Genomic DNA, 26,649 nt, shown 5'->3' on the forward strand with positions numbered 1-26,649 from the left:
CAACCTTGGGTCCCAGATGTTGTTGGACTACAACTCCCATCATTGCCTGAAGCCAGCTCCCCAGCCTGGGGGATCCTTCCATCTTCCATGCAGAGCCAGCACAGAGGTTGTTGAGACAGGAGTGTGTACATGCTGAGAATGTGGGCATGGGAGAGCACATCTTTGTTGAAGACTCTGCTCTGCCATGTGATGCCCAAAATCTTCCTGACAGGTGGATGTTAAGTTGTGCACGGCTCACTTCCATAAAGCAGCAAGCCTGGTAGACCTTCATTTTCATATTGGATGCGCACAGATTACAACTCTGGGAGGTGGGTTTGACTGGGAGAGAGACAGTCCCAAAGTCAGAAACTGAGGGAGGATTTGAATTACAGCATCCCCGACAGTAGCCTGGCATTGCTGCCTCTCTGTTATCTCACTCTACCACTGGGCTGAGGTGAATGCGCACAGTTCTCTTTTCTGTTTCCACTCGCGCGTCATTCGTGAAATGCCGCAGTTCCACGCTCGGCCTCTGGGGACACACTTGGTTCGCTCCGCTACCCACCAGCGCCCACCAGCCTCGCCATCACTCCGACCGTCGGTGGTACCCGGGGGCCCGTCTGTTTCTCACAGGGAGTCCCCACCCCTCTGCTTTTTGCTTTGTTTGCGCTAAAATGCGATGTCGTGCTGGGAAAGGCCGGAGGTGACAAAAGCGGACAGTGAAAAGCGGCTCTGCTCCGAAGCCCCGGAAGGGGTGATCCCGAGGAAGCGATCCGTGGGGCGGGCGGGGAGAACGAGAAACTGGGGTATCAATCCGTTTGCTTTAAAGTAGGAGGATGTATAGGACTATAGCTGGCCGACACACAGCCACCGGCCCCAGCGCCATCCTTCCAGGGGTCTGCAGCCCACGAGTCTTATAAGGCGCCAGTCTTATAAGGAGCAGCCAAGATGGGAAATCTGCGGCACTCCAGAGGCTGTTGAACTCCCATTAGCGCCAGCCAGCACGTCCAGTGGTCAGGGATGACGGGAGCGTGTAGTCCAACAACCCTGAGAGAGCAAAAAATCTGCTTCCCTGCCCATTCCTGAATTCTAGAGGGTTTGTAAAGCACTATCGATGCCGAGAAGAGCCCTAGAGTAATGCGAGGGAAATGCAATTTCTTCGCACGTGGGGCAACGCGTTGCAGCTATATCAGTGCAACTTAAATTTGAAAAGTACTGGGGTGCGGGCCGATCTCTGCAGTGGGAGAGGCGGCTTTGTAAAAGAAACACCACCCTGTTAGACGTCAGCGCCGCTCGCTCGCCTTCCCGCAGCAGGCTCGGGGTGGGGTAGGGCGGAGATGCAGGAGAGCTGTGCCCGGGGCGTGTCCCGTCTCTCCCTCCAGGCTCCCTGCGCCTTTAAGGACTCCTCCTCTCCGCAATCCCCACCGAAGGGGAGGGAGCCGTCCCTGCCGAGGCGCCTTCCGTCTCCCCAGGAGCATGGGCTGGGCTGCCGAGCCAGAAGCAGCGGGCCACCAGTGTCCGACGCGCGCGGAGCCCGCTCTCCCTGCGCGACAGTGGCGGAGCGCGGGCCCGTCGAACTAAAACCGTCGAGGGGCTGCCTCCAGCTAGGCGCGCCGAGCTTGGCTCCCGTCGCCGTCTTAGCCGCGATGGCTCCTCCTTGGCCGCCCAACGGGACGTGGCTGGGGGCAGCGGGCGCGGCGCCGTCGGGCAACGGCAGCAACTGCTCCGGGGCGGCGGGCAGCCTGGGCCGGCAGGGGGCGTTGGGCGCCGCTCTCAGCCTGGCCGTGCTGGTGACGGTGGCGGGCAACCTGCTGGTGGTGGTGGCCATCGCCAAGACGCCGCGCCTGCAGACCATGACCAACGTGTTCATCACGTCGCTGGCGTGCGCCGACCTCATCATGGGCTTGCTGGTGGTGCCCCCGGGCGCCACGCTGGTGCTGAGCGGCCGCTGGCCCTTCGGCACCACGGGCTGCGAGCTGTGGACGTCCCTGGACGTGCTGTGCGTGACGGCCAGCATCGAGACCCTGTGCGCCATCGCCGTGGACCGCTACCTGGCCGTGACGGCGCCGCTGCAGTACGAGGCGCTGGTGACCAAGGGCCGCGCGCGCGGCGTGGTGTGCCTGGTGTGGGCCGTGGCCGCCTTCATCTCCTTCCTGCCCATCATGAACCACTGGTGGCGCGACGGCGCGGACGAGGAGGCGCTGCGCTGCTACGAGGACCCGCAGTGCTGCGACTTCGTCACCAACATGCCCTACGCCATCCTGTCCTCCATCATCTCCTTCTACGTGCCGCTGCTGGTCATGCTCTTCGTCTACGCGAGGGTCTTCGCCGTGGCCACCCGGCAGCTGCACGCCATCGAGAAGGACAAGGGCAGGTTCCTCCACGACGCCGCCAAGGGCTCCCGTCGACGGAGACCCTCCCGGCTCCTGCTGGCCATCAAGGAGCACAAGGCGCTCAAGACCTTGGGCCTCATCATGGGCATCTTCACCCTCTGCTGGCTGCCCTTCTTCGTGGCCAACATCCTCAAGGTCTTCGCCAGGACGCTCATCCCCGACCAGCTCTTCCGCTTCTTCAACTGGCTGGGCTACGCCAACTCGGCCTTCAACCCCATCATCTACTGCCGCAGCCCCGACTTCAGGTGCGCCTTCAAGAAGCTCCTGTGCTGCCCCAGGAGCGCCGATCGCCGCCTCCACGCCGTCTCCAAGGACCTGCGCCGCTGCCCCTGCGCCTTCAGCCCCCGGGCCCCGTCCGAGAAGGAGGGCGAGCCCATCGCCAAGGGAGCCCGAGAGGACGAGGACGAGGAGGAGGAGGACGTGGGCTCCAGCAGCGCCAGCAGCCGCTCCAGCAGCCGGACTGGCGAAACGAAGCTCTTGTACCTCGCCAGCAATGGGCACGGCTGCGCGCAGCGCCCCCTGCGGGAAGCCCAGCTTCAAGGCACGCAGATCACTTTGTGCCCCCAGCTGGAAGAGTAGGTGTCAGGAATGTGTCCGTGGGTTGCGGAGGGAGGGGTGTCTTGAAGATGTAAGGTTCCTCCACCTAGTGTCCACCAAACGCTGTTGGACTACAACTCCCATCAGCCCAGCCCATTGGCCATACTGGCAGGGGCTGATGGGAGTTGTAGCCCATAACATTTGGTCTATAGCAGTGATGGCCAAACTGTGCCCTCCAGCTGTTTTGGGACTACAACTCCCATCATCCCTAGCTAACAGCACCAGTGGTCAGGGATGATGGGAGTTGTAGTCCCAAAACAGCTGGAGGGCAAAGTTTGGCCACCACTGGTCTATAGCAATTGGGGGAGGGGTAAATATTGTACTCCTCTTGTTTTCCAACAGTGTGCCACAGGGTGGTGTGGGAGGGGACTGAAAAGGAATCACATGTTTACTTGGTAGTAAGTGCTGGTATGTTCAATGAGGCTTGCTCCTTAATTAGCGCATTTTGGATTGCACCCATCATACTGAGACTGGTGCCCAGAAGGCTGCATCATGGACTGATTACTCAGAGCTTAGACTCTTAAGACTTACAGGTGTAGCAGGTGTAGAGAACCTTTGGACCTCCAGATGTTGTTGGACTACAACTCCCATCGGCTCCAGCAAGCAGGACCAATGGCCAGGGGTGATGGGAGTTGCATGGAAATCTGGTGGGCCAAAGGTTCCTCACCCTTGCCTCAGAGTTTATGCTTTCCTTGAAGAAGGTATCAAATTTAATCTAGCATTTCTTCCGGTTAAAGAAGTCAGGTGTCAGGTGACGGGGAAACTCTGCTGGAAAGAAGTCAGAGTAGACAGCCTGGAGCTATGGGGACAAGTGATCTGAGTGGGTATAAGGAAGCTTCCTATGCTAAATCTCCACTGCAGCATTTCAAAGAGCTGCACACTTGAAGGAAGGGCTGTGACTTTATGGTAAAACATGCTTTGCGTGCAGAAGGTTTTTGGTTTAATCCCACGAAAGCCACTGTCAGTCCATGTAGACCATACTGATCTAAATGGACTCATGACCTGATTCGGCATAAGGCGGCTTCCTCAGACCCTCTGCTGTGCTTTCTTTCATTGTCAGTTCCCACAATTTTTCTTTTTGGTCCTGCAGTTTTCAGACATGATGGTGTGTGTGTGTAGGGCTCCTTCATTTGTTTCTCTTTCCACAGAGATAATGGACTGGTAGGAAGTTGTCCCACATGCAGAAATTGCAGGATTTTCCTCCTGACCTCTGAATATTTATGTTCAGAAAGATCAGGACCCAAATGCTCCCAGCCCATTAAGGTTGGGGGTCCCAAATTTGTCTAGCTAACAATGGGGAAGCTGCCAGCCTGTCTGCATTTGCTATATGCGTGGTCTAGGAGGATGGATTACTCAGGAGCAGGTGAAAAGATGGATTGGGGGCATCTAATCCTGCTTCCCATGTTGACTTAGCCTCCAGCCTTGATATAAGTGAATACCTGGAAGCATTATGAGTGTGATTGCCATGGTAGGTGCTGTGCAGTGTAAATAGCCCCTGGATTCAGGGAGTTAAAAGCGCAGCCAAGACTGAGAAAGGGAGTTAGTACAAGAGTAGGAATGAGGGATGGGGAGGAACCATACCTGGTGTCACAGCTGAAGGTGCAAGCTGTGTGCTCATTATCATTACTCTGGCTCCAGTGTGCTCTCACCACTGGTGTTTGAAGCTGTGTACACATGACATTGGCCACAATCCACCTCTATCCTGGACTTCCTTGAGAAATACTGGTGTTTGATGTGTTTTCCCCTCAAACCAGGTCACTTTGCAGTTAAGCTGAGGTGTGCACATTTGAGATAGCTGGTTGACATGTGCAGATGACAGCCTCCTGAATAGGAATTGTTGGGAGCGGTTTGCAACCAACAGGTAGTATGCATTGGGTGAAGACATTCCCCTCCCTCTTTGATGGGTTGCAACATTTGCAACATGCAAATGCGACCTGAAATGCAGCCCCAGGTGGGTGGCTGGGTGGGGGTGGCAGTCATGTTTCGTTTTAAGTCTCTACTGTGTAGATAGCTGCAGTGAGTTTATGTAGTTGGGGGGGGGGTCTCCTTGTTTTGATCTTGGCTTTGCTTACTGAAACTTTCTAGTACATGGGTAGGCAAACTAAGGCATGGGGGCTGGATCTGGCCCAATCGCCTTCTCAATCCGGCCTGCGGGCGGTCCGGGAATCAGCATGAGTAGAATGTGTCCTTTTATTTAAAATGCATCTCTGGACGCGGGTGGCGCTGTGGGTAAAAGCCTCAGTGCCTAGGGCTTGCCGATCGAAAGGTCGGCGGTTCGAATCCCCGCGGCGGGGTGCGCTCCCGTTGCTCGGTCCCAGCGCCTGCCAACCTAGCAGTTCGAAAGCACGCCCGGGTGCAAGTAGATAAATAGGGACCGCTTACTAGCGGGAAGGTAAACGGCGTTTCCGTGTGCGGCTCTGGCTCGCCAGAGCAGCGATGTCACGCTGGCCACGTGACCCGGAAGTGTACTTTCCATTCTTTGCCTGTTGTGCTGCAAGTTCCTGTATATTAGAAAAATGGAAATGTTCAGTGCATGTAAAATTCATCCTCCAAAAGAAAATCTGGCTGGAGGGGAGGGAATATGACACAACCCCAGGAAAAAAACATACTCTATATGTTGCACAGCATGTATGTATAGGAGCACCTACCATTTTTCTTAAATAAAGGACAGAAAGTTGGAGGGGGAGAATCTGGAGCAGAGACAGAGGCGGATTTAGGGGAGCAAGACTGGTTCACCCACACTAGGCGCCAGGCAGAGAGGTTGCTGCAGGGGGAGCTGCAACAATGAGTTAGAATGGAAGGCAAGGGGGGTGCCAAATTTTGGTGCTGCACAGGACGCCACTGAAATTTGAAAGCCCAAAGTCTGCCACTGGCAGAGATGTGGTATGTGTCTATGCATGACTGTGTGCCCTCGATCCTTCTCCCATTCCTCTTTTTCTACTCCAAGTTGCACCCCCTACAGAATTCCCAATGCATGTCAATAGCCTTTCAAATGTAATATCATTTCACTTTGGGTATAACCACCCATCCGTTTACCCTACAACTTTCCCCTAGGAAAACCTGTGGTTTAGCACTGATTCAGAACAAACGGCAATCAGGTTCTTCACAGATTGCTGTTTGTTCTGATTTAGCACTAAAGAGTGGTGTTTTTTTAAGGGGTATCATCATCATTTAGATATACAGTGGTGCCCCGCAAGACGAATGCCTCGCAAGACGAAAAACCCGCTAGACGAAAGGGTTTTCCGTTTTTGAGTTGCTTCACAAGACGATTTTCCCTATGGGCTTGCTTCGCAAGACGGAAACGTCTTGCGATTTTTCCCCCGCCCCCCCCTTTTTCTAAGTCGCTAAGCCGCTAATAGCCTTTTAGCAGCTAAGCCGCTAAGCCTTTAATAGCCGCTAAGCCGCTAAACCGCTAATAGCGCTAATCCACTTAGCCGCTAATAGGGTAGCTTCGCAAGACGAAAAAACCGCTAGATGAAGAGAATCGCAGAACGGATTCTTTTCGTCTTGCGAGGCACCACTGTATATACCACCCTATATCAAAATACCCTAGGGCGGTGTACAATATTAAGAACGTATTTTACAGATCATAAGAAAAACAATACAGAGCATTATAATAGGCAGTGTACTAATAAAATCACCATAAGAGGAAAGCAGCCGGGCAAAGGTAGAACCACTTGGATCCATGCCTAGAAAATGTGGGACAAACAGAAAACTGATTGGACCCGTACTTTCGAAGCAGGAGTCAAGCAGAAGTGTGGACGAGCCCCTCAACAAGAGGTGGAGCATGTCAGCTTAATTAAGCAAATGATGAATGCAAGGGTGTGTCCCATTTCACTGCGGTGCATAAGCTCATCTCCCAGCTCACAGAGCCAACTCTACCAGTTTCTGGAAGTCACAAATGAGGAGAGTTTTGCTGTGCTCAGGGGTCTTGCTTGCTTGCAGGCTTCCCACCAGCATCCGGTTGGCCACTGTGAGAACAGGATGCTGAACTAGATGGGCCTTTGGTGATGGTCCAGTAGGTCTCTTCTTGTGTTGTGCTTGGCTTTGGATACTATACAGCAGGAGCCATGTAAGTCTTCCTCAACATGATGCGGTTGGCTGGTGTAGATTGAGTTGCTATGCAACTTAGCTTGCAGCTGCTGTCATTTTCGAAGGCAAAAGTTCACACATCTGTGTTTTAAATACAGATGAGGTAGTTCCTCACCCCCTGCTGTGTTTGGGGAAACAGAGCAGATATCATCTATGACAGCTTCCAGTCTTTGCTGTCCCTCAGTTCTTCTTCTTTTACTGCCAGGGAGAAATTAGCATCCATCTCAGCTTCCAGTGAGAACAAATCTCTTTGCATCTTGGTTGCTCACCCCAGGCAACTTCTACTTGGCACACTCAAGTGACAAATGGTATACTGTAGATGCCTTTGGCCCCTTGTCACCCAAGACACTAAAACAGACGTGGGGAGACAACAGTAGCCTCTAGATCAGTGTTTCCCAACCTTTTTTGGGCAAAGGCACACTTGTTTCATGAAAAAAATCTCGAGGCACACCACCATGCCAGATGGGGAAAGGTCACTTTTTACTTATGTAAAAAAAAATAAAAAAATAGTAACAGCATAGAAGGTAATGGTTAGGCTAGCATCCCTCTTCCAAATATGCTAGGTTTTTATTTGCAGGGACTGTTCTACATGGGAAAGCATTCAGCACTGTCATTCTCCCATCTGCCATCTGAATTGGTACTATTCTGGGTCAACTTACTCTGCTGCATGTGTAGATGAAAATGGCACCAAGTGTGGGGGAGGGGGCAGAACAGGTTTCAGATACAGGATATTAAGCATACACGTACTTCAGATTGAACTGGTTGCTTGCTTTGCAAGTTTTCATTTCCCAAATGACTGCCTTGGCAAGCGCAATACCTACCAGGCTCAACGCCGGTCTCGCGCTGCCGCTTCCCGCGCTCTCAAGGACCCGGGAGGAGGAAGGCGTGAAGGGAATCCCGAAGGCGCGAAAACCTCGCGCATGCGCAGGCCTTCCGCCTGCGACAGCCCAGTAGGCCGGCCGAAGCGAGCGGCGATGGGATGTGGGAGGGAGCTCGCTCGCCGCCCCGCGTGTGCCTATGTGGGGCACGTTACAGCCCTGTGACGTCAGCGCCACGCAGGCAGCCAGGCAGGCACACGGCGAGAGCCCCGCGCTGGGCGGCCTCTCCTCGCCGCCCGACTCGCCCGCCTCCCTCCAGGCAACATCTCGCGGCACACCAGGCAACGTCTCGCGGCACACTAGTGTGCCGCGGAACACCGGTTGGGAAACACTGCTCTAGATCAGCCATCCCCAAACTCAGCCCTCCAGATGTTTTGGGACTACAATTCCCATCATCCCTGACCACTGGTCCTGTTAGCTAGGGATGATGGGAGTTGTAGTCCCAAAACATCTGGAGGGCTGAGTTTGGGGATGCTGTTGGACTCCAGCTCCCATCAGTCCTAGCCAATGTAACCAATGGTCAGGGATGATGGGTACTGAAGTCCAACAATACCTGTGGGCGGGGCACAGTCTCCTCATTCCTGTGCCTATGCCTCTTATTTGTGGCCTGTTTCAATCTTGCTAATGTGCAATGAGGGCACATTGTGTGGAAGACCAAGCAATTATACCACTTCAAATAGCCATAGATCCCTCCCTCCCCCAAAATACTGGGAGCTGTAGTTTGTTAAGGGTCTGAGAGTTGCTAGGAGACTCCAATTCCTCTTGCAGAGCTTCAGTTCCCAGAGTTCCCAAGGAAGAGGGAATGACTTTGAAACCACTCTGAAAACTGGACTACAGTCATACCTCGGGTTGAATGTGCTTCGGGTTGAGTGCGTTCGAGTAGCGCTCCGTGGCAACACGAAAGCAACAGAGCGCGTTACTTCTGGGTTTCGCCACTGGCGCATGCGCTCAAAATGACGTCACGCGTATGCATGGAAGTGGCAAAACGCGACCCGCGCACGCGCAGATGCACCGTCGCTTGTTACATTCACTTCAGGATGCAAACGGGGCTCCGGAATGGATCCCCGTTTGCATCCCGAGGTACCGCTGTAATTTATTAGGGCTTGTCTTCTGTTTCTAGGAAACTGCCCTCCCCCCAGAAGTTGCTGGATACACCCCTGACCATTAGCCATTCAGCTTTATCTGTCCATCCAATCCAAGTGTGACTAACTTTTGGCCCTCCAAATGTTGTTTGACTAAAACTCCCTGTCAGCTCCAGCAAGCATGGCCAATAGCCAGGGGTGACTGGAGTTGTAGTTTTGCAACATCTGGAGGGCTACAGGTTCACCACACCTGATCTAACCCAATCTAGCTCAGAACTAGCCAACGTGGTGCTCACCAGTTGTCAATGAGCTACAACATCCATCATCCCTGACCATTAGCCATGCTGGCTGGGGCTGATGGGAGTCGCAGTCCAAAAGCATCTGCATGGATACCAGTTTGTCTACCTCCGATCTAGTCCAATATTATCTAGTCTGACTGGCAGTAGCTTTCTGGGGATTTGGACACAGAAAATCCTTTCCCATCGCCTGCGACTGATCTACTTATAACTAGGGATGCTTTCCAGAGATTAGGAACATTGGGAGCTGCCTTATATTGAATCAGTCAATTTGCCCATACAGCTCAGTATTTTCTAAATACAGTCATACCTCCGCTTACGTATCCCTCAGCTTATGTAAATTTCGGGATACGTAAGCGGAAAACCTGGAAGTATATTTCCGGGTTTTTGCCACACACACATGTGCAGAAGTGCTCCACCGCTGCACGTGCATGCGCAGAAGCGGTCTCTCCAGTTGCGGAAACTTTGGGATCCAACCGGAGCTCCGGAACGGATCCTGTCCACAACTGGAGGTACCACGGGATCTACACTGTCTGGCAGTGCCTCTCTTTCAGATTTCAGACAGGACTCTTTCCTAGACCTACCTGGAGATGTTGGGGGTTGAACCTGGGACCTTCTACATGCAAAGCAGCTGCTCTACCACTGAGCTATGCCTCTTCATCAGTTTAGCCATATAAGTTAACCAGACTTGGGACTTCCCTATCAAGATTCTATGGCATTTATGTAACTGGTAGGATTATTTAGATGGCATAGTACTATCTCAGGACTTTAAAGACACAAACAGGGTGGATTGGTTTTTGTGTTCTTAAAGTTGGAGCTGGATTCTTAAAGTGAGGGCTGCTGTAAGCCTGAGGTCTTGATCTGATGTCCCAGGACTTTTTGCACATGCTCTTCCATTGAGCCATGGCCCTTCCTACATCTCAGAGTGTGACTCAGCCCCCCAATATATCTCAGCGGGCAAAGCGTCCTTTGGTCCAAACTATACATTTCACACAAATGGCAGCAGGAGAAGCCAGCTCATGTTGGGGTGGGGTGAACTGGTGGGAGGAGGACCCTGAGGAACATAGGAAGCTGCTTCATACTGAGTGAGACCTTTGGTCCATTGAGCCCACCATTGTCTACCCTAGCAGGCAGCAGATTCTCTAGGGATCTCTCCCATCCCTGCATGAGAGATGCTGGGGATTGAACCAGAGTCCTTCCAGATGCAAAGCAGATGCTCTACCACCGAGCTACAACCCTTCCCCATCTCCACCCTCTGCAGGATCTCCCCCCAACCCCAGGGCTTCAAATGTGTGTTTGCCCTGGTCAGCCCTCTCAAAGGGCACATACACATAGCATGACAATGTGCATTTAGTGCTGGATGCGAGTGCTTTTTGGGTGCGCTGTACACATGACATCATCCCCAAGTCATCCCTGGCCCATGCTAGGTAAAGGTAAAGGGACCCCTGACCATTAGGTCCAGTCGTGTCCGACTCTGGGGTTGCGCACTCATCTCGTTCTATAGGCCAAGGGAGCTGGCATTTGTTCGCAGACAGCTTCCGGGTCATGTGGCCAGCATGACTAAGCCGGGAAATGCCGTTTACCTTCCCACTGGAGTGGTACCTATTTATCTACTTGCACTTTGACATGCTTTTGAACTGCTAGGTTGGCAGGAGCAGGGACCGAGCGCCACCCGCGTCCTGGCCCATGCTACTTGCCAATATAAAGTGCATTCTTCTGGGCTGGGTATAATTCATTTTGTGCCAGTAATGTACTTCTTGAGCACTTGCTGCCTGGCTGAGTACTATAACAGAGAGAACTTTCTTGGGTTGCTTATACTTACCAGTTCCCTTCAAAATAGGACGCAGTACAGTAACTCCGTATACCAATATAGTATACCAACACAGCAAATTCTAGCTCCTCTCTTTTGAAAGGTTGGGGGAAATGATTTTTTTAAAAGGACTGTGGAAACACTAACTGAGAGGTGGAAATTAGTGAAAATGTGCTCACCTGCGTGTACAGATGACACAGAAGTAGCTGCTGCTTTAGATGAGTTATGGGTAGGTAGCCATGTTGGTCTGCTGTAGTCGGAACAAAAGAAGTGTGCATGCACACGAATGCTCACACCAATAACAAACTTAGTTGGTCTCTAAGGTGCTACTGGAAGGAATTTTTATTTTTTATTTTGTTTCACTTTAGATTGGGTTATTGTGCAAAGGTGGGTTTACTTGCGGCCTGTGAAAAAATGTCCTTGGTGTGTTTTAAAAGCTACACATGTGCACAGCCTAAGTGGTTTCTTCAGCAAAAGGAGGATCTTGGCATACATTGCTGAACTGAGGACTTATTTATTGCTATTTGATTTTTATCCTGGCATTTTTTAAAAAGTGAACAGCTGCATTTTTATCACAAGCTTTCCTGCTTCTACCCCCCCCCCCCGCTTACCCTCCCCCTCCCTATCTGTGCCCATTTACAGATTGGGCATAAATTACAGAATAGCTTCCCTTACATCCAGTGTCCATATAAAATGACAAAAATAGACCTATAGGACATCTCAGCATACTAAAGTCTGCAAATAAGATATTAAGAATAGCATTACTAATAAAGAAAGAAACAAAAGCACATTCCGTTCTTAACACTGCACTGAGCTTGCTTCTTAGACTCTTTTAGAATATCTTGAAATGTATCTTCCTCCTGGAGTCTGAAATATCAGCCCCATTTGTAAGCAGAAAGTTCCAAAAGGTCTCAAAACCAGGGTTCAACAGTGGGGACAGTCAGCGTCTTTCAGTTTTATAGGAGGATAGGCTTGGCCACCAATATGTCTCTGGACTGTGTCCTCGTCTCTTCAACGGACAGCTCCAGTTTGAGGCAAACATGTCCCCACAAAAGGGTGCATGTCCTTAATTTCCAATGATTCCTCTCATACCATGTTGCATGCTGCTTTGAAAGCTGGAAAAACAAGATGTAAATAATGGGTTGTTTTTCCAGTGCTACCCCTAATCAGAGTAGACCCATTGCAGTTAATGGGCAAAGCTAACGTAGCCTCATTAATTTCAGTGGGTCTGTTCTGAGTAGAACTTAGTTGGCTACATTGCACTGTCACAAGCACTTGCATTTATTCCTTTATTTCATTTTACATCCTTCCTTTCTTCAGTGCAACCGAAGAAGTTCCCAGAAGGTCTTCTGTCTAGATCAGGGGATGGAGAACCTCACGCCCTGAGACCAGCTATGGCCCTCCAATCCTCTCTTATCTGGCCCTCATTGCTCCCCCTACACCACACAACCCTCCTTGGCCACAATCCTGAGGCCCTGCTTTGCACCCCAAGTGTTTTTGCCTGACTGGAGCATGTCTTTGATCTCCGATAATGAATCTGGATGGAGACTAGCGATGGCTGTGCAGGAACTAACCTGTCACTACAAAGGTACAATGGTACATCTGTCACTCCACTCACTTTTGCCTCTGGCCTTTCCCACTGTCAGTGTGGCCCCCAGAAGTCTATGCGGCCCTTGGGCTGGAAGATCTCCCCACCTCAAACCATTTAGCTTTAGCTGTTAGCCTATATAGAGCGAGTTGGAAGAGATCACGAGGGTTATCTGGTCCAACTCCCTTGAAAAGGAGGAATCTTTTGCCCAACGTGGGACTTGAACCCACAATCCTGAAATTAAGTATCATGCTCTACTGCCTGAGCTATCCCCCCCCCCACTCCAACACACACACTCCAAGTGAGTCAGACCATTGACCTCTGGAGTTTAATACTGTCCTTTCTGAATGGCAGAGCTGACATACTCTGTCTGGAAATGTCAAGGTTTAAACCCTAGGCATGCAAAGTATGCACTCTGCCTCTGAACTAGGGGTCTCCACAGCAACATCTTCAACCCATTACACTCTTTCCCCCAACTTTCCCAGTACTTACAGTTACATTCTTCCCCTCACCTCCTCATGCCTCCATACAGATGGCCATATGCATTTAGTTCTTGTGGTTGGGTATTTTTGCATCAATCTCATCCTGTCTTCTTGCCCGTACTTCTAAGTCTGATCTTATTTTCTGGGGGAAACAGGGTGAGGTGAGATCATGAAGCAAGCCAAGCGTAGATTTTTCTAAAAGGAGTCAGCCACTGAAAGAGGGTACCTACATGAATGGATGCATGCATCCAGGTGCAGTGGTACCCAAACTGAAAAAGTGGGCTGGGCTAATGCAGTGTAACACATCTAATGTAATAAGGGTCTTCTGGATCAGGCCATGGTCCATCTAGTCTGGTATCCTGCTCTCACAGTGGCCAACCAGATTTATTCATTTAACAAAATGTTAATGGGGATAGCTCAGTCAGAAGAGCGTGAGACTCTTAATTTCAGGGTTGTGGGTTCAAGCCCCAAATTGGGCAAAATATTCCTGCATTGCAGGGGGTTGGACTAGATGACACTCGTGGTCCCTTCCAACTCTGCAGCTCTATGATTCTATATACTTCTGGAATGCAATCAATCCTAAGTGGTCCAGTGCCGAGGGCCTTCTGGCGGTTCCCTCACTGAGAGAAGCCAAGTTTCAGGGAACCAGGCAGAGGGCCTTCTCGGTAGTGGCACCTGCCCTGTGGAACACCCTCCCACCAGATGTCAAAGAGAACAACAACTACTAGACTTTTAGAAGACATCTGAAGGCAGCCCTATTTAGGGAAGCTTTTAATGTTTGATGCATTAAAAAGGTAAAGGTACCCCTGCCCGTACGGGCCAGTCGTGTCCGACTCTAGGGTTGTGCGCTCATCTCACTTAAGAGGCCGGGAGCCAGCGCTGTCCGGAGACACTGGCCAGCGTGACGAAGTTGCTCTGGCGATCCAGCACCAGCGCAGCACACGGAAACACCGTTTACCTTCCTGCTATAAAGCGGTACCTATTTATCTACTTGCACTTAGGGGTGCTTTCGAACTGCTAGGTGGGCAGGAGCTGGGACCGAAAGACGGGAGCTCACCCCGCTGCGGGGATTCGAACTGCCGACCATACGATCGGCAAGTCCTAGGCGCTGAGGTTTTACCCACAGCGCCACCCGCGTCCCTATTCAGAGGCATACTGCCTCCCAACTGTGGATGTGGAACATAGCTATCCTGGCTAGTAGCCATTGTTAGCTTTATCCTCCATTAATTTGTCTAAGCCTCCATGTTCCTGGAAGGAAATTCTGTAGTTTAACTATGTGCTTTGTGAAGAGGTGCTTTCTTTTGTGTATCCTGAATCTTTCAACATTCAGTTCCACTGGATGTTCCCAAGTTACAATCTGCTCATCTTCTGCATGACAGCTCTTCAGACATGCCTCTTCCTTACACGAATACCAGTAACACATTGAATAAAACTTGCCAGTTTTCGGACACATCCCTCAGAAGGGCCCATGACAGCTTATCTTAATTAATTTCAGAAGACTTTTTATGGTTAGCAATGTGGGGCAGTGGTTAGAACGCTGGACCAGGACTTGGGAGGACAGGATTCCAGTCCCTACTCAGCTCATAGCTGTCAAGCGTCCCTTATTTGGCAGGACAGTCCCTTATTCCAGCACCATGTCCTGCTGCTGTCCCTTATTGATGATGTCTCTTAAATAAGCTACTGAAGGTAATGGGGCCCTTTCTATGTCCAGCTTGCTTTGTCAACAACAAATTGTTGCTGTTTTTTTGTGTTGAATATATGCTATATGGTAATTTATGGACCTAATAGGTATCTAAAGCCATTTGCACGCAACAAAATAGGTATTTTATAAAAGTAATTGTTGATCCCTTATTTTGGCTGCTGATCCCTTATTTTTGAGGCTGCTGGTCCCTTATTTTCAAATCTGTAAGTTGACAGCTATGACTCAGCTATGAAGCTCACTAGGTGACCTTGGGCTGGTCAAGACTGAGATAGCCAAACCTACCTCACAGAGTTGATGTGATGATAAAATGGAGAGGGCCACCTTCACCTGCATGGGGGAAAGGTGGGATACTGTGTATAGGTAATAATAAAAGAGATACAATACAAAATGTGTCAATGACAGACTAAACAGAGGACAAGAGATTTGAGGATTTGCCCCACAGGCAAATCTGCTCTGATCAGATGCAACTTGTGCTTCAAAACACCTGCGTCCAACAAGACCCAGTTCTCAATGCTTTAAAAGACTGGCGGAGAAAAAAAACCCTGACTGGTAAATTGAACTGTTTTTATTCTTGTTGCCTTTTTCTTTTCAAAAAAAGATTTCCCACCAAAGAAGTGACAGATTGTCCTAGAATGTGAGAGAAGGAAGAAGCCAAAGAAAATACAGTGAGTATCCCTTTGAAACTCTGAGCCAAATATGCAGGTTGTTTGATAGATTCTGCCTTTGAACGCAGACTCAGTTGCCTTTGCTTTGGTAGCCTCCAGGATAGATTATTACAATCTGTTATACATGGGACTTCCTTAGAAGATTGTTCAGGATGACATGTTCTGTTGGCTGATGCTCCAAGGATGCAGTGGTGGCAGAAAAATTACAGTGGCACCTCGGGTTAAGTACTTAATTCATTCCGGAGGTCCGTTCTTAAACTGAAACTGTTCTTAACCTGAAGCACTATTTCTGGGTTAGCGGAGTGTAACCTGAAGCATATGTAACCTGAAGTGTACGTAACCTGAGGTACCACTGTACTGTTGGGCCAATAGTGGGTATAACCTGTATTTCAGAAGTGAGAAACCTCCTGCTCAGGAACCCAGTTTGGCCTGTTAAGCCAATTTTCCCAAACCACAGCCACCTGACATTATATGCAATTATATGCAACATAAGGGATGCGGCCAGTGAAGACACAGCTGGGTCCTTTGCCTGGAAAACAGAGTTGAAGTCCCTGTGCATCAACTGAGGGTTGGGCATTTCAATCCTGCTTGCTTGCGGTGCTCAATCTAGTTCTCCAGAGGAAACTCACTGGTGCACTTGAACTCCTCTCACTATTTTCCCTCACCCCTGCAGGCCAACTTTGACAGGAGGACAGAACCACCCACCTGCCAATCACCTGACATCATTAGATTGCCCTGTGTCAAAGCTGGCCCATGGAGTGTGTTGAGGGAGATAAAGATCTAGCCTAGTAGGCCAAAAAGGTTCCCCACCCCTGCTATATTTGGTCACGCAATATAAACTGGGATCCTCTCCCTGGCGCTGCTTTGCAGTTGAATTCTTCTTAGCATTTTGCTGTCTATGTCAAGCTGGATTTTCGGTTTCGTGTTCAAAGTGGATATATTAAGCAGTGTTATATTGTACAGTCGTACCTTGGTTCTTGAACAGCTTAGTTCTCAAACGTTTTGGCTCCCGAACATCACAAATCTGGAAGTGAGAGTTGCAGTTTGCAAACTATTTTTGGAAGCCAAACATCTGAAGGGGCTTCTGCGGCTTCTGATTGGCTGCAGGAACCACAGCACAATCACAGAACCTTCAAGAGAGACAAACAGGCTGGACAGTTTTTGTTTTTTAAAGTTGAAGCTGGACAGATGTTTGGGCTGCTTTAAGCCTGAGTTCTTAATCTAAAGCTTTGGTGACTGCATGTGGATGTTGGACTGGACAAGAAGGCAGTCCAGAGGCAGGGATTGTAAGCGCAGGGAAAACATCAGAAGTGCTTTCTGTCGTCAAGATTACCCAGAGAATTTTATCTTTCCTGCTTACACTCGTAATCTTCTTAGCGCTCCCAGGATCCAAATGCCATATTTGGAATTTGGAAGGCATATCTGATTTTGTTCTGTGCCTGAGGCTTTTAATTTAAGATGCTTTGGTGCTTTGTTTGTAGTGAGTGACTAATAAGTATTATTATTAGTTGTTATTACTATTTCAATTGATATCCTTCTGTTCCTCCGAAAGGAACCCAGGGTGACAAAAACATCAACACCAACAACAGCAATCTAAAAGCATTCTAAAAATAGTGATCTCCGAGGTTGACAGGAAGAATGTTTCTTAGCCGTCAAATGCCTGGAAGGTTTTCAAATTCCTCCTGAAAGAAGGAGACAGATGAACCTCACCTGGGAGGGTTTTCCACAAACAGGGAACTGCCACCGAAAAGGCCCCGTCAAAGGTCCCTGGGAACCAAGAAAGCCCTGCTTCTGCTGGTGGCACCACCACCACCAACATTTCACCAGCTGGTTGTGGAGATGGTTGATATTGGGGAAGCCACTGTTTTAGGTACTCTGCTCCTGAGTCATTTGTATGCCCATACCAACACCTTGTGGGACGTGGGTGGCGCTATGGGTTAAACCACAGAGCCTAGGACTTGCCGATCAGAAAGTTGGCAGTTCGAATCCCCGCGACGGGGTGAGCTCCCGTTGCTCAGTCCCAGCTCCTGCCCACCTAGCAGTTCGAAAGCACGTCAAAGTGCAAGTAGATAAATAGGTACTGCTCTGGCGGGAAGGTAAACAGCGTTTCTGTCCGCTGCTCTGGTTCGCCAGAAGCAGCTTAGTCCTGCTGGCCACATGACCGGGAAGCTGTACGCTGGCTCCCTCGGCCAATAAAGCGAGATGAGCACCGCAACCCCAGAGTTGGTCACGACTGGACCTAATGGTCAGGGGTCCCTTTACCTTTTACTAACACCTTGAATTAGGACCAGTACATTAAAAGTAACAGGGCTTCTCTCAAAGCATCCTGGTAACTGTAGTTTGTTGAGGTGCTGGGAATGGTAGCTCTGTGGGGGTGAACTACAGTTCCCAAGATTCTTTGGGGAAAGTAATGTGCTTTAAATATATTTAAAGTATTATTGACTTTCAGGATTATTATTTTTTTAAAAATTCCTGTTTACCGCAGCATTTGATGGCTGAAAGACATTGTTACTGGCAACCCTGAGATCACCATTTGTTTGTTTTTCAAAAAGTGTTTTATTATTGATGTGTTTTCTGCTCTGGGCTCCTTCAAAAGCAAGGGTGGGATATAAATTAAAATAATAATATGAATAATCCAGTGTTGTGGTTAGAGTTTCGGACCCAGACCTGGGAGAGCAAGGTTCAAGTCCCCATTCTTCCCTGAAGATCACTGGGTGATCTCAGGCCAGTCACTGCCTCTCAGCCTAACCCACCTCTCAGGGTTGTTGTGGGGATTAAATGGGGGAGGGGGAGAATCATAGGTGCCCCCTTGAGTTCCTTGGAGAAAATGATGGGGTATTAATGCAAGGAATAAAACAATAACTAAATGATAATTTAGTTCCCTGAGTTAAAGGAGGTCAGGAGTCAGGGAAGAGCAATCGTGGGTAGGAATTTTGTGGTTGGGGACAGTGGCTCCCATTCTCGTTGTGTGACTGCCTGCATCCACAGAACACATTTATTTAGAAGCCTCTTCGTCAAAGAGCTCTCTAAGCGATGTCCAGCTAAAACTGTAGATCAAAGACAGCTAAAATCCACAGAATCATTAAAAAGGCAAATCTTCATAGCATATTTTCCCTTAAAGTGCAGATAAAAATAAGCCAGACCTTTTAAACCAACTTTGACACATGGGTGAGACAAGCCACCTGTCAGTTGCCCGGCAGCCTTATGATCCAGCAACTTCTCTACCTTCGCCACACCTGATACCATATATAACATCAGACCTGGGGGAAGTGGGTTTGGTTTCAGGGAGAAACGGCCTCGTGAGTCAAATCCTCATCAAGTTTTTTATATATTGCTGTTTGTCCAAGGCCCCCAAAGAGGTGAATAGATTGATACCCCCCAAAATAAAATAAAAGTGCATCAACTAGAAACACAAAAATACAAAAAATAAATCTGGTAAACCAATGAATAAAGATATAGAACAGGAAAAACTCGGGCGCAGCATGAATCACACCTCGTGCATTTGTGAGTCGCATTCCTGCTCTCACCGCAAATGCCAACTGCCCATCACAAACCGTGTCCTCAACAATAGGGTTCTCCCTGGAAACAGCTGCAGCTGTGGCAAAGTTCTTACGGTTGCTGCCTGGGAGCAGTCTTGCCTGGCTCAGGTTCCCCAGTCCCTGGTCTAAAAGGAAATAGTGAGGGCGTCTGCATAACATCAGTGAGCAGAGAGTTCCAAAGCACAAGAGTGGCTCCTTGCTGGAATGGGACTAATGAGTGCTGAGAAGCACATGATCTCTTGTCTTCTTGGTTTACTCGTTTTCATGGCTCTGCAGGTACAGGGGCAAGGGGCCAGCATTTTGCTGGAGTAAAATGTGTGTCACCTTAGAACTGCTTTTGCTTTCGTTGGCTTTATGCCTTAGCTTGGGACGGAAATGGTTTACGGTTTATTTCCCCCGAGAGAAATCCACCAGGAGCTCTGAAGAACCAGTTATGCAATCAATTCACACACACTTGCTTATTGATTCCAGCTCTGTGTGTTTGTTTGCCTTAATGAAACCTAAGCCTGGCTTGATTTGTCAATGACAGGCTAAATTGCTGTGTTGGATTAGGGTCTGTTGTTGTCTTTGATGGAAATTGACGTGCACCAGCAAACTGTTATTTCCCTTTTCAAACTCCTTTTTCTTCTTTCTTTTCAGGACAGCAACGCAAGCTTGGCTGGGAGGGGTCTGGATCTCCCGATCGCCAAATAATTATAATTGACTCTACATCAGTGTTCAGAAAAGAAGGAGGAGGAAAAACTCCCTTTTTAAAATTACCAGTATGTTCCTTTTGTGTTCAGTTTGGGGAATGGCTATCATGTGTTCCCCAGAGACAGTGAAGTTGCCGTCATCTGATAGGGATACTCCAGAGCAGGCGTATTTTGGTTGAGAAAGGGCAGGAGTAGTTACTCTGGATCCCAGAATCATCAGCTATAATTTAACTTGCTAGTTAAATTACAAATCCTAGAAGCAATTCTGGCCCTTTAATACTGTTTCTCCACCCAAGACGCTCACTGCTGGTTTAACATGGAACTTACACTGAGGGAATACAAGTCCTTCATCCATAGTCCGGCTATAAGTCGCTTCTATGGGTGTTTACTTGACATGTATAGATGTCTATCTTTTTGATGCTCAGGTATTTTGAAATGCACACGTCATAATTCCCCTTTCCTCCAGCAGCCAGTCATTGTGAAGAAGGAACAACAACACTTTAAGCAAGTCACGATGGCTGGATGAAGCCATTCCTTGATGCAGTTTCATACTTACAACAGAGGCAGCGAAGGTGTGTCCCTCCTGACGTTGATGTAGTCCTTCTTCCAGCAGCCATAGCAAGCATGGCCAATGGTCAGGGATGTTAGGAGTATTTAGAGGGCTCCAGGTTCTCTGCTGCTAATCTACCAATAGGCAAACGTAGCAAAGGTGGGGGTATGGATTTTGTCATGATTGGTTTTGATAGTGATGGTCAAGGATCAAACAAGGGTGAATATGGACTCATGCTTCAAGACAGCCATCTCCAACCCAATGCTTTCTAGATATTTTGGACTACAAGTCCCATCAACCCCAGTCAATGGACAGAAATGATGGGATCTGTAAAATAAAATATATGGAGGGCACCAGGTTAGGGAAGACTGTTTTAGGCACTGTTGTTCTGCAGTGATGGCGGAGAATTAACAGGGGTGGGCTGTCTTATCACCACATTTCAGGGTTTCCAGCATTTCAGCTGGTCATTTGATTTGCAGGTGCTAATTTGCAGGTGCTAATGTTTATAGCAGTATGCCGTCAAAAGCTTCCCCTGCTGATTCTTAGGGGCTGAAACCTGTAAAGCAGGTGTAGGGAACCAGTGGTGAACTACAACTCCCATCAGTCCTAGCCATTGCCCATGCTTGCTGGGGCTGATGGGAGTTGCAGTTCAGCAACAGCGAGGCTGTTTCCCACCTGCCTGGCTAGGCAGCAACCCTGCTATAGCTCAATGGTAGAACACATGCTTTACACACAGAGTGTCCCAAGGTTCTCCAATTCAGCCATCAGGTGACAGCTGACCTCTGCCAGAGACCCCGGAGAGGCACTGCTGGCCAGAGTAGACAGCACTGGGCTAGCTGGATCAATAGCCTTTGCTGATAGTCATTTCCAGAAACATTGCATCTGTTGGATTTCTCTCTCATGCAGTTTCAAAATCCCAGGGTGGGACTGAGGAATGACAGTCTAGCTGCTGTGAATTTTTGTGCCCTATACTGCTGATTGGTCCATCTACAGTATTTGTCTGGTCCAACTTTGACTGCAAACTTTCACCATATAGCTGCGACTTCCAAGGGGCCAGATGCAATTCATCCAAGCCTCTTCCAATCCAACAGATTTGCCGTCAAGAAGCTATCCCATAAGGACATAATCTCTCTCTCTCCCTCTGTTGAGTGGCCAGTTTCAGAGGAGAACAAGGATCCTCTTAGCAGAGCTTTGGCAAAGGCCCTTTTAGCTGTTTAGAAGAGCAGGAAATATTGGCACACATAGCTTGCCAGTCAGGAGTGTGTGAAGCTGCTTCTGTTGACATTTCCTGATCTACACAACTGTTAGAGTCCCGTGAGTTCTGATGTCTCAAAGCAGTTGGCGGCATTTTAGAATGAGCTACAAAAGCTGCAGCAGCTGCCAGTCAGTATAAATAAGGGACCAACAGGGCCGGCCCACCCAAGAGGCAGACTGATGTGGCCACCATGGGTGGTGGAATGCCGTGGGGCAGTGCCTGCATGGGCAATCCCACCCATCCCTGGAGAAGGAAGGAGAAGTGGTGGCATTGTCTGGCAGGATTTTGCCAGGAGCTACTGCAGCTGTGTAGGGACGCAGGTGGTGCTGTGGGTTAAACCACAGAGCCTAGGACTTGCCGATCAGAAGGTCGGCGGTTCGAATCCCCGCGACGGGGTGAGCTCCCATTGCTCGGTCCCTGCTCCTGCCAACCTAGCAGTTCGAAAACACGTCAAAGTGCAAGTAGATAAATAGGTACCACTCCAGCGGGAAGGTAAATGGCGTTTCTGTGTGCTGCTCTGGTTCACCAGAAGCAACTTAGTCATGCTGGCCACATGACTCAGAAGCTGTACGCCGGCTCCATCGGCCAATAAAGCGAGATGAGCGCCGCAACCCCAGAGTCAGCCACTACTGGACCTAATGGTCAGGGGTCCCTTTACCTTTACCTTTACCTTACTGCAGCTGTTCAACCCCAGTATGCGAGATGACAGGGGCAAGGCACCTTCCCTCTTTGCCTCAGGCAGTGAAACAAGATAGGCAGCCCTGGGGACAAAGATGGACCAGTTGCTAGAAAATGCAAGAAGGGAGAGTGGTCTTGTGCTTAGGGTCTGCTTCTAGGTTTCCCACAGGCATTGGGCTGGCCACTGTGAGAACAGGATGCTGGCCATTGGCCTCATCCTGCAGCCTTTTCTTATGTTACCTCTGAAACAATCTATAGACTCTGATGCTTTGCACTAGTTCAGAAGTCACCAATTCAAATTAGAACTGCAGACGCAAAATGCTTTTCTTCCCTAATGTACCTACTTATATGCAAATTCCATAACTCATCTGAAAATGTAAAATGCCTATGAAATAGGATTAGTCCAGTGCCAGTTTGTTTGAGATTGTAATTATTTTATCATTGGCATTTATTTCATATGAGTTTTGACAAATCTGGAACGTAGTGTTAATTCAGTTGAAAGGTGCAGAGATTGCAGCGAATGTCTTCCTTGGAAATTCATTTCCAGTTCTATTTATTAAAATGAATAAAAAGCCCACAGCCTAATCGAAATGGAGTTGGAATGGATCCTGTTTGAAATGTATGCCAATTTGCATTTCAAATACTTGCAATTTAAATATCTGTCCAAGTCCATGAATATTTATGGACTAAATATCCATGAAGATAACCACCTTTTTTTATAACTGTCAGTCCTTTCTGGGCCAGAGAACAGCTCTGTAAAATCCCCAAAAGCAACCACAGAGGGAATGCCTCTTGTATTGAATTATCTACCTCAGAAGCCAAAGCTTTGGAGTTCTGCCAAAGTATTAGCTTCACATGCACTCTTCCTCCCTTCTTTTGGTTTTCATATTTTATAATATATTTGGGGGAAATTCACTAGAGCACTCTGTTAAGCTTAGTGGAAGAAAGGGTTAACTACGACGCTGTTTCTCTAGGTGGTGTCAAGGGTCAGCATGGTCAGGCCAATGACAAACCTCCTGAACTGCTTCTCCTCTTCACCATTGCTTGTTCACCTGCCTCTCCTTCTGGCCCAAACAATGCTGGGCAATAAGTGATGGAAATAAGGGTGGGGAACTTGCAGCTCTTCAGATGCTGCTGGACTCCAGCTCCCATCCTCCCTGACCATTGTCCATGCTGGCTGGGGCCTGATGGGTCCTTGGAGTCCAATAGGGTCAGGTTCTTTCCATTCTTGCTGTGGAGTACACAGACACCCCATGGAAAGTCCTATCTTGGGGGGTACCTTTGCATGCAGGTCCTCAGTGCTTACTACATACAGTTGCAATAGAAAAAAAGGGACTCCCTGCACTTGTCATGCTTAGGTAGCAAGGAGCATTTGGGCAACTCCAGCTTAATTCTCACTCCTGCAGTTCTGTGCCACTAGAATCAGGGCTTGCTGAAATTCCCTGGTCCTCACCAACTAATAAGAACCGAAGGAGCAATGGTGGCTGGTGGCTGTTGGGATGGAAGGCAGGGAGGTCAACAGTAGGTGGCGCCATAGCCAATGACAGGCACAGCCAACTCATTCTACTTTGGTCCCCAGCCTCCTCCCTGCTGACTTCTACAAGGGGAGCACTGGGGCAGAAATGGCCAGCCAGTGACACCCACCAAACTGGTTGTATGTAAGAACACAGGTGGGTGGGAGCTGGCTGAGGGCAAGCCACTGAAGGAGGAGGATGTCCTTGGCTGTTACAGTCTTATACCAATGGCATTTTGGATGTTGAATATAAATGTTTTTTAGTTACTGTACTTCTGCCCCACCTACCCTCCTCTTACCAGCGAAATACCCATCAAAGAACTCTTTAACCATCAATGTATGTAAATTTTGTAAAAAAAATAAAAATGAAAACTTGAAAACATTGTGAGTGTTGAGAAGTCTTATTTACAATCAGAAGCAGCCATGCTCACATTTCAAATCCTGGCTTTGAGGTTCATTGGCACTTTTGATAAGTCTTTTATAAGGGGCCCTTGGGATTAGAGCAGGGGTGGAGAGGATGTGTGGGTCTCCCGGTATTGCAGGCTTATAACTCTTGGGTTTCTGGCGAAATCTTGACCCCACGGGTTAGGGGTCATTTTGTGGGGTGCTGTGAAACGGGGGACTTTCACCACCAAACATTGCAGGGGGGCTTGTCCTTGTGTTCGGCACCACTTTGGAGTAAATTGGACAACGTTGGTTTATCAGAGGAGGAGTCAAGGGATCATTTTGTGGGGTGCCCTAAAACATTAGGTTTTGACCGTCAAACGTTGTAGGGGGACTTCTGCCAGCGTTTGGTTCTGCTTTGGAGTGAATCGGATGACACGGGGTTTTCAACAAAATATTGACCCCGTGGGTTAGGGCGCTGTGGGGTTTTCACTGCCAAACATTAAAGGGGGATTTTTCCTGGCGTTTGGCACTGGTTTGGAGTGAATCGGATGACGTTGGATTTGGGGCGAAATCTTGACCCTGAGATTAATAGCTTCATGCTCTGCTTTCTGAGCCTTCTGAGCCTTGACACATGCTGGCAGCTTCTAGGAGCCACAGGTGAGAGCTGGGTGCAGGGTGGGGGTCACAGGTAGTCAAACTACTACCCCAGGAGGAGCACGGCGTGCCCCCCACCAGAGGCATTACTTCTCCTCTAACATCCTATACACTCAGTGGTGGAGCTTCAAGCTCTGGCGGGTGGGGGGGTGGAGAGCAGGCGGGGTCATGGCTGGTGCGCGTCCCAGGGCGATGGCACACGTCCTGGGGGTGTGGCGTGCCGCCTGCGGGGCGTGGCACCCAGTGCTTTGGGGGGGCCGCCACGATGACACACCGCCGGGATCGTGCAGCCGCGGGCGGTATGCTCCCCTCCGCACCCTTGTTCCTCCGCCAGTGTATACACTCACTGTACACTTGTGTTTTGGTCACCTTATCAAGAACAAAGTTCTGCTGCCATCTGCTGGATACAGGTTTCTCTTCAGTAAACACAAGCTAACTGGATGACTTAAAATGGACACGCATCCTTCCACTCTGTGCCCTTGAGTACTTTCACGTGTCATAAAATCAGCTGCAGTCCAGATGGGACAGCACAGTTAATGCATAAAAGCCGCAGCCATGAGCTAAAGCGGAAACTACATTTATTTCCCTTCCTGCAAATGGGTAATAGGCGATAAAGTCATAAGAAATTTACACCATGTCAGCTCATCAGTTGCATCTCTAGCTAAAGGCTGCCAACTTTTTAATTGGTCCCTGTAACCATTTATTTAACTGCCATTTAATCTGCAGCAGTTAAGACAGGAACTCGGGAACTGTGATGTTCCAGATGTTGTACTCCCAACTCCCATCAGCCCAGCCAGCAGAGCCAGAAGTGATGGCAGATGGGAGCCTAGCAACATCTGGAGGGCAAAACATTCTCACCTGTAATATTTACTGTGGTAGAGGGCAAGCTCTGATATGCCTTGGTATGAAAGGAACTCTGCACATGCTCAGAAGTGCTGGCATTCTTGAGTGTTCAAAACAGGTTCAAGTGGCATGCTGCATGTTGATGGACATGTGGGGGGGGGGAGGTTTCCTTCCCCTGGAATGCACCCTGACGTTCCCACCCACCAGCATTCCCACCTGGAGATGCCAGGAGTTGACTTCCTGCATGCAAAGCATCTGCTACTGAGCTGCTATGGTGGCAGCAGAATTTTAAAGACATGGGCATGTGAAGGGGTTGAGAGGACCAGAGCTCATTGGCTGTTCTGTGCTAAGGACAGCCATTGCCGGTTGAGAGTAGATGACTGAACAAATAGCCTGTTCCTCATTTTCCAAAAGGAAACACAAATCCTAGGTAAAGCACACCTGGAACCCAGGTGTATCAGTATTTGGGGGAAAGAGACAAAGTTTGTGTGTCTCCTACATCAGGCTTAATTTTAGCCCTTCAGAGGCTTTTAGCTTTTGTTGGGCATGCCGTTCTATAAGCTGCTTTTGTGAAAAGAATTAAGAATAGATGTATTGGAAATTTGAGTTTATAGCAATAATTATGGTAACAAAACGCATAATTAGAAAGACTTTAGAAAACCATCAGTCAAGGTCGAAGGAAGTCTTAGGCTGTGATAGCCAAAAATTTCAAAATGATGTTATGTTGTAAAAACTAATAAATGTGTAAAAACTAATAAAAAAATATTATTTTTTAAATAATAATTTTAGCCCTTCAGAGGCTTTTAGCTTTTGTTTCACTTGTTGGGCATGCCATTCTATAAGCTGCTTTTTTCTAACCTTACATATTCAAAAGTGGCGTACAGCTCATTGAAGAACCAGCTACCATTAAACACGATGGCCCTCACCATTAAATACAGAGGCATTAGTAATGATTTCAAGCTGGCAATAGTAAATTC

At 48.9% G+C, this 26,649-nt stretch overlaps 1 protein-coding gene across 1 annotated transcript; it reads left to right on the top strand.

The window, feature by feature from the left end:
• The first annotated feature begins 1,299 nt into the window (after nt 1-1,299).
• Nucleotides 1,300-24,170, top strand: ADRB3 (adrenoceptor beta 3). Its single transcript, XM_028708608.2, has 3 exons — nt 1,300-2,944; nt 15,495-15,561; nt 19,740-24,170. Exons 1-2 carry the CDS (start codon nt 1,314-1,316, stop codon nt 15,532-15,534), a joined length of 1,671 nt encoding a protein of 556 aa, XP_028564441.2. The 5' UTR covers nt 1,300-1,313; the 3' UTR covers nt 15,535-15,561; nt 19,740-24,170.
• The last annotated feature ends 2,479 nt before the right edge of the window (nt 24,171-26,649 follow it).

The sequence above is a fragment of the Podarcis muralis genome, chromosome 15 (genome assembly GCF_964188315.1).
Source record: "Podarcis muralis chromosome 15, rPodMur119.hap1.1, whole genome shotgun sequence".
NCBI lineage: Eukaryota > Metazoa > Chordata > Lepidosauria > Squamata > Lacertidae > Podarcis > Podarcis muralis.

Coding starts and splice junctions, on each gene's coding strand:
- ADRB3 (XM_028708608.2), top strand. CDS start 1,314: ATGCAGGAGAGCTGTGCCCGGGGCGTGTCCCGTCTCTCCCTCCAGGCT. Junction 2,945..15,494: donor TTGTGCCCCCAGCTGGAAGA/GTAGGTGTCAGG, acceptor TTTCAAAAAAAG/ATTTCCCACCAAAGAAGTGA.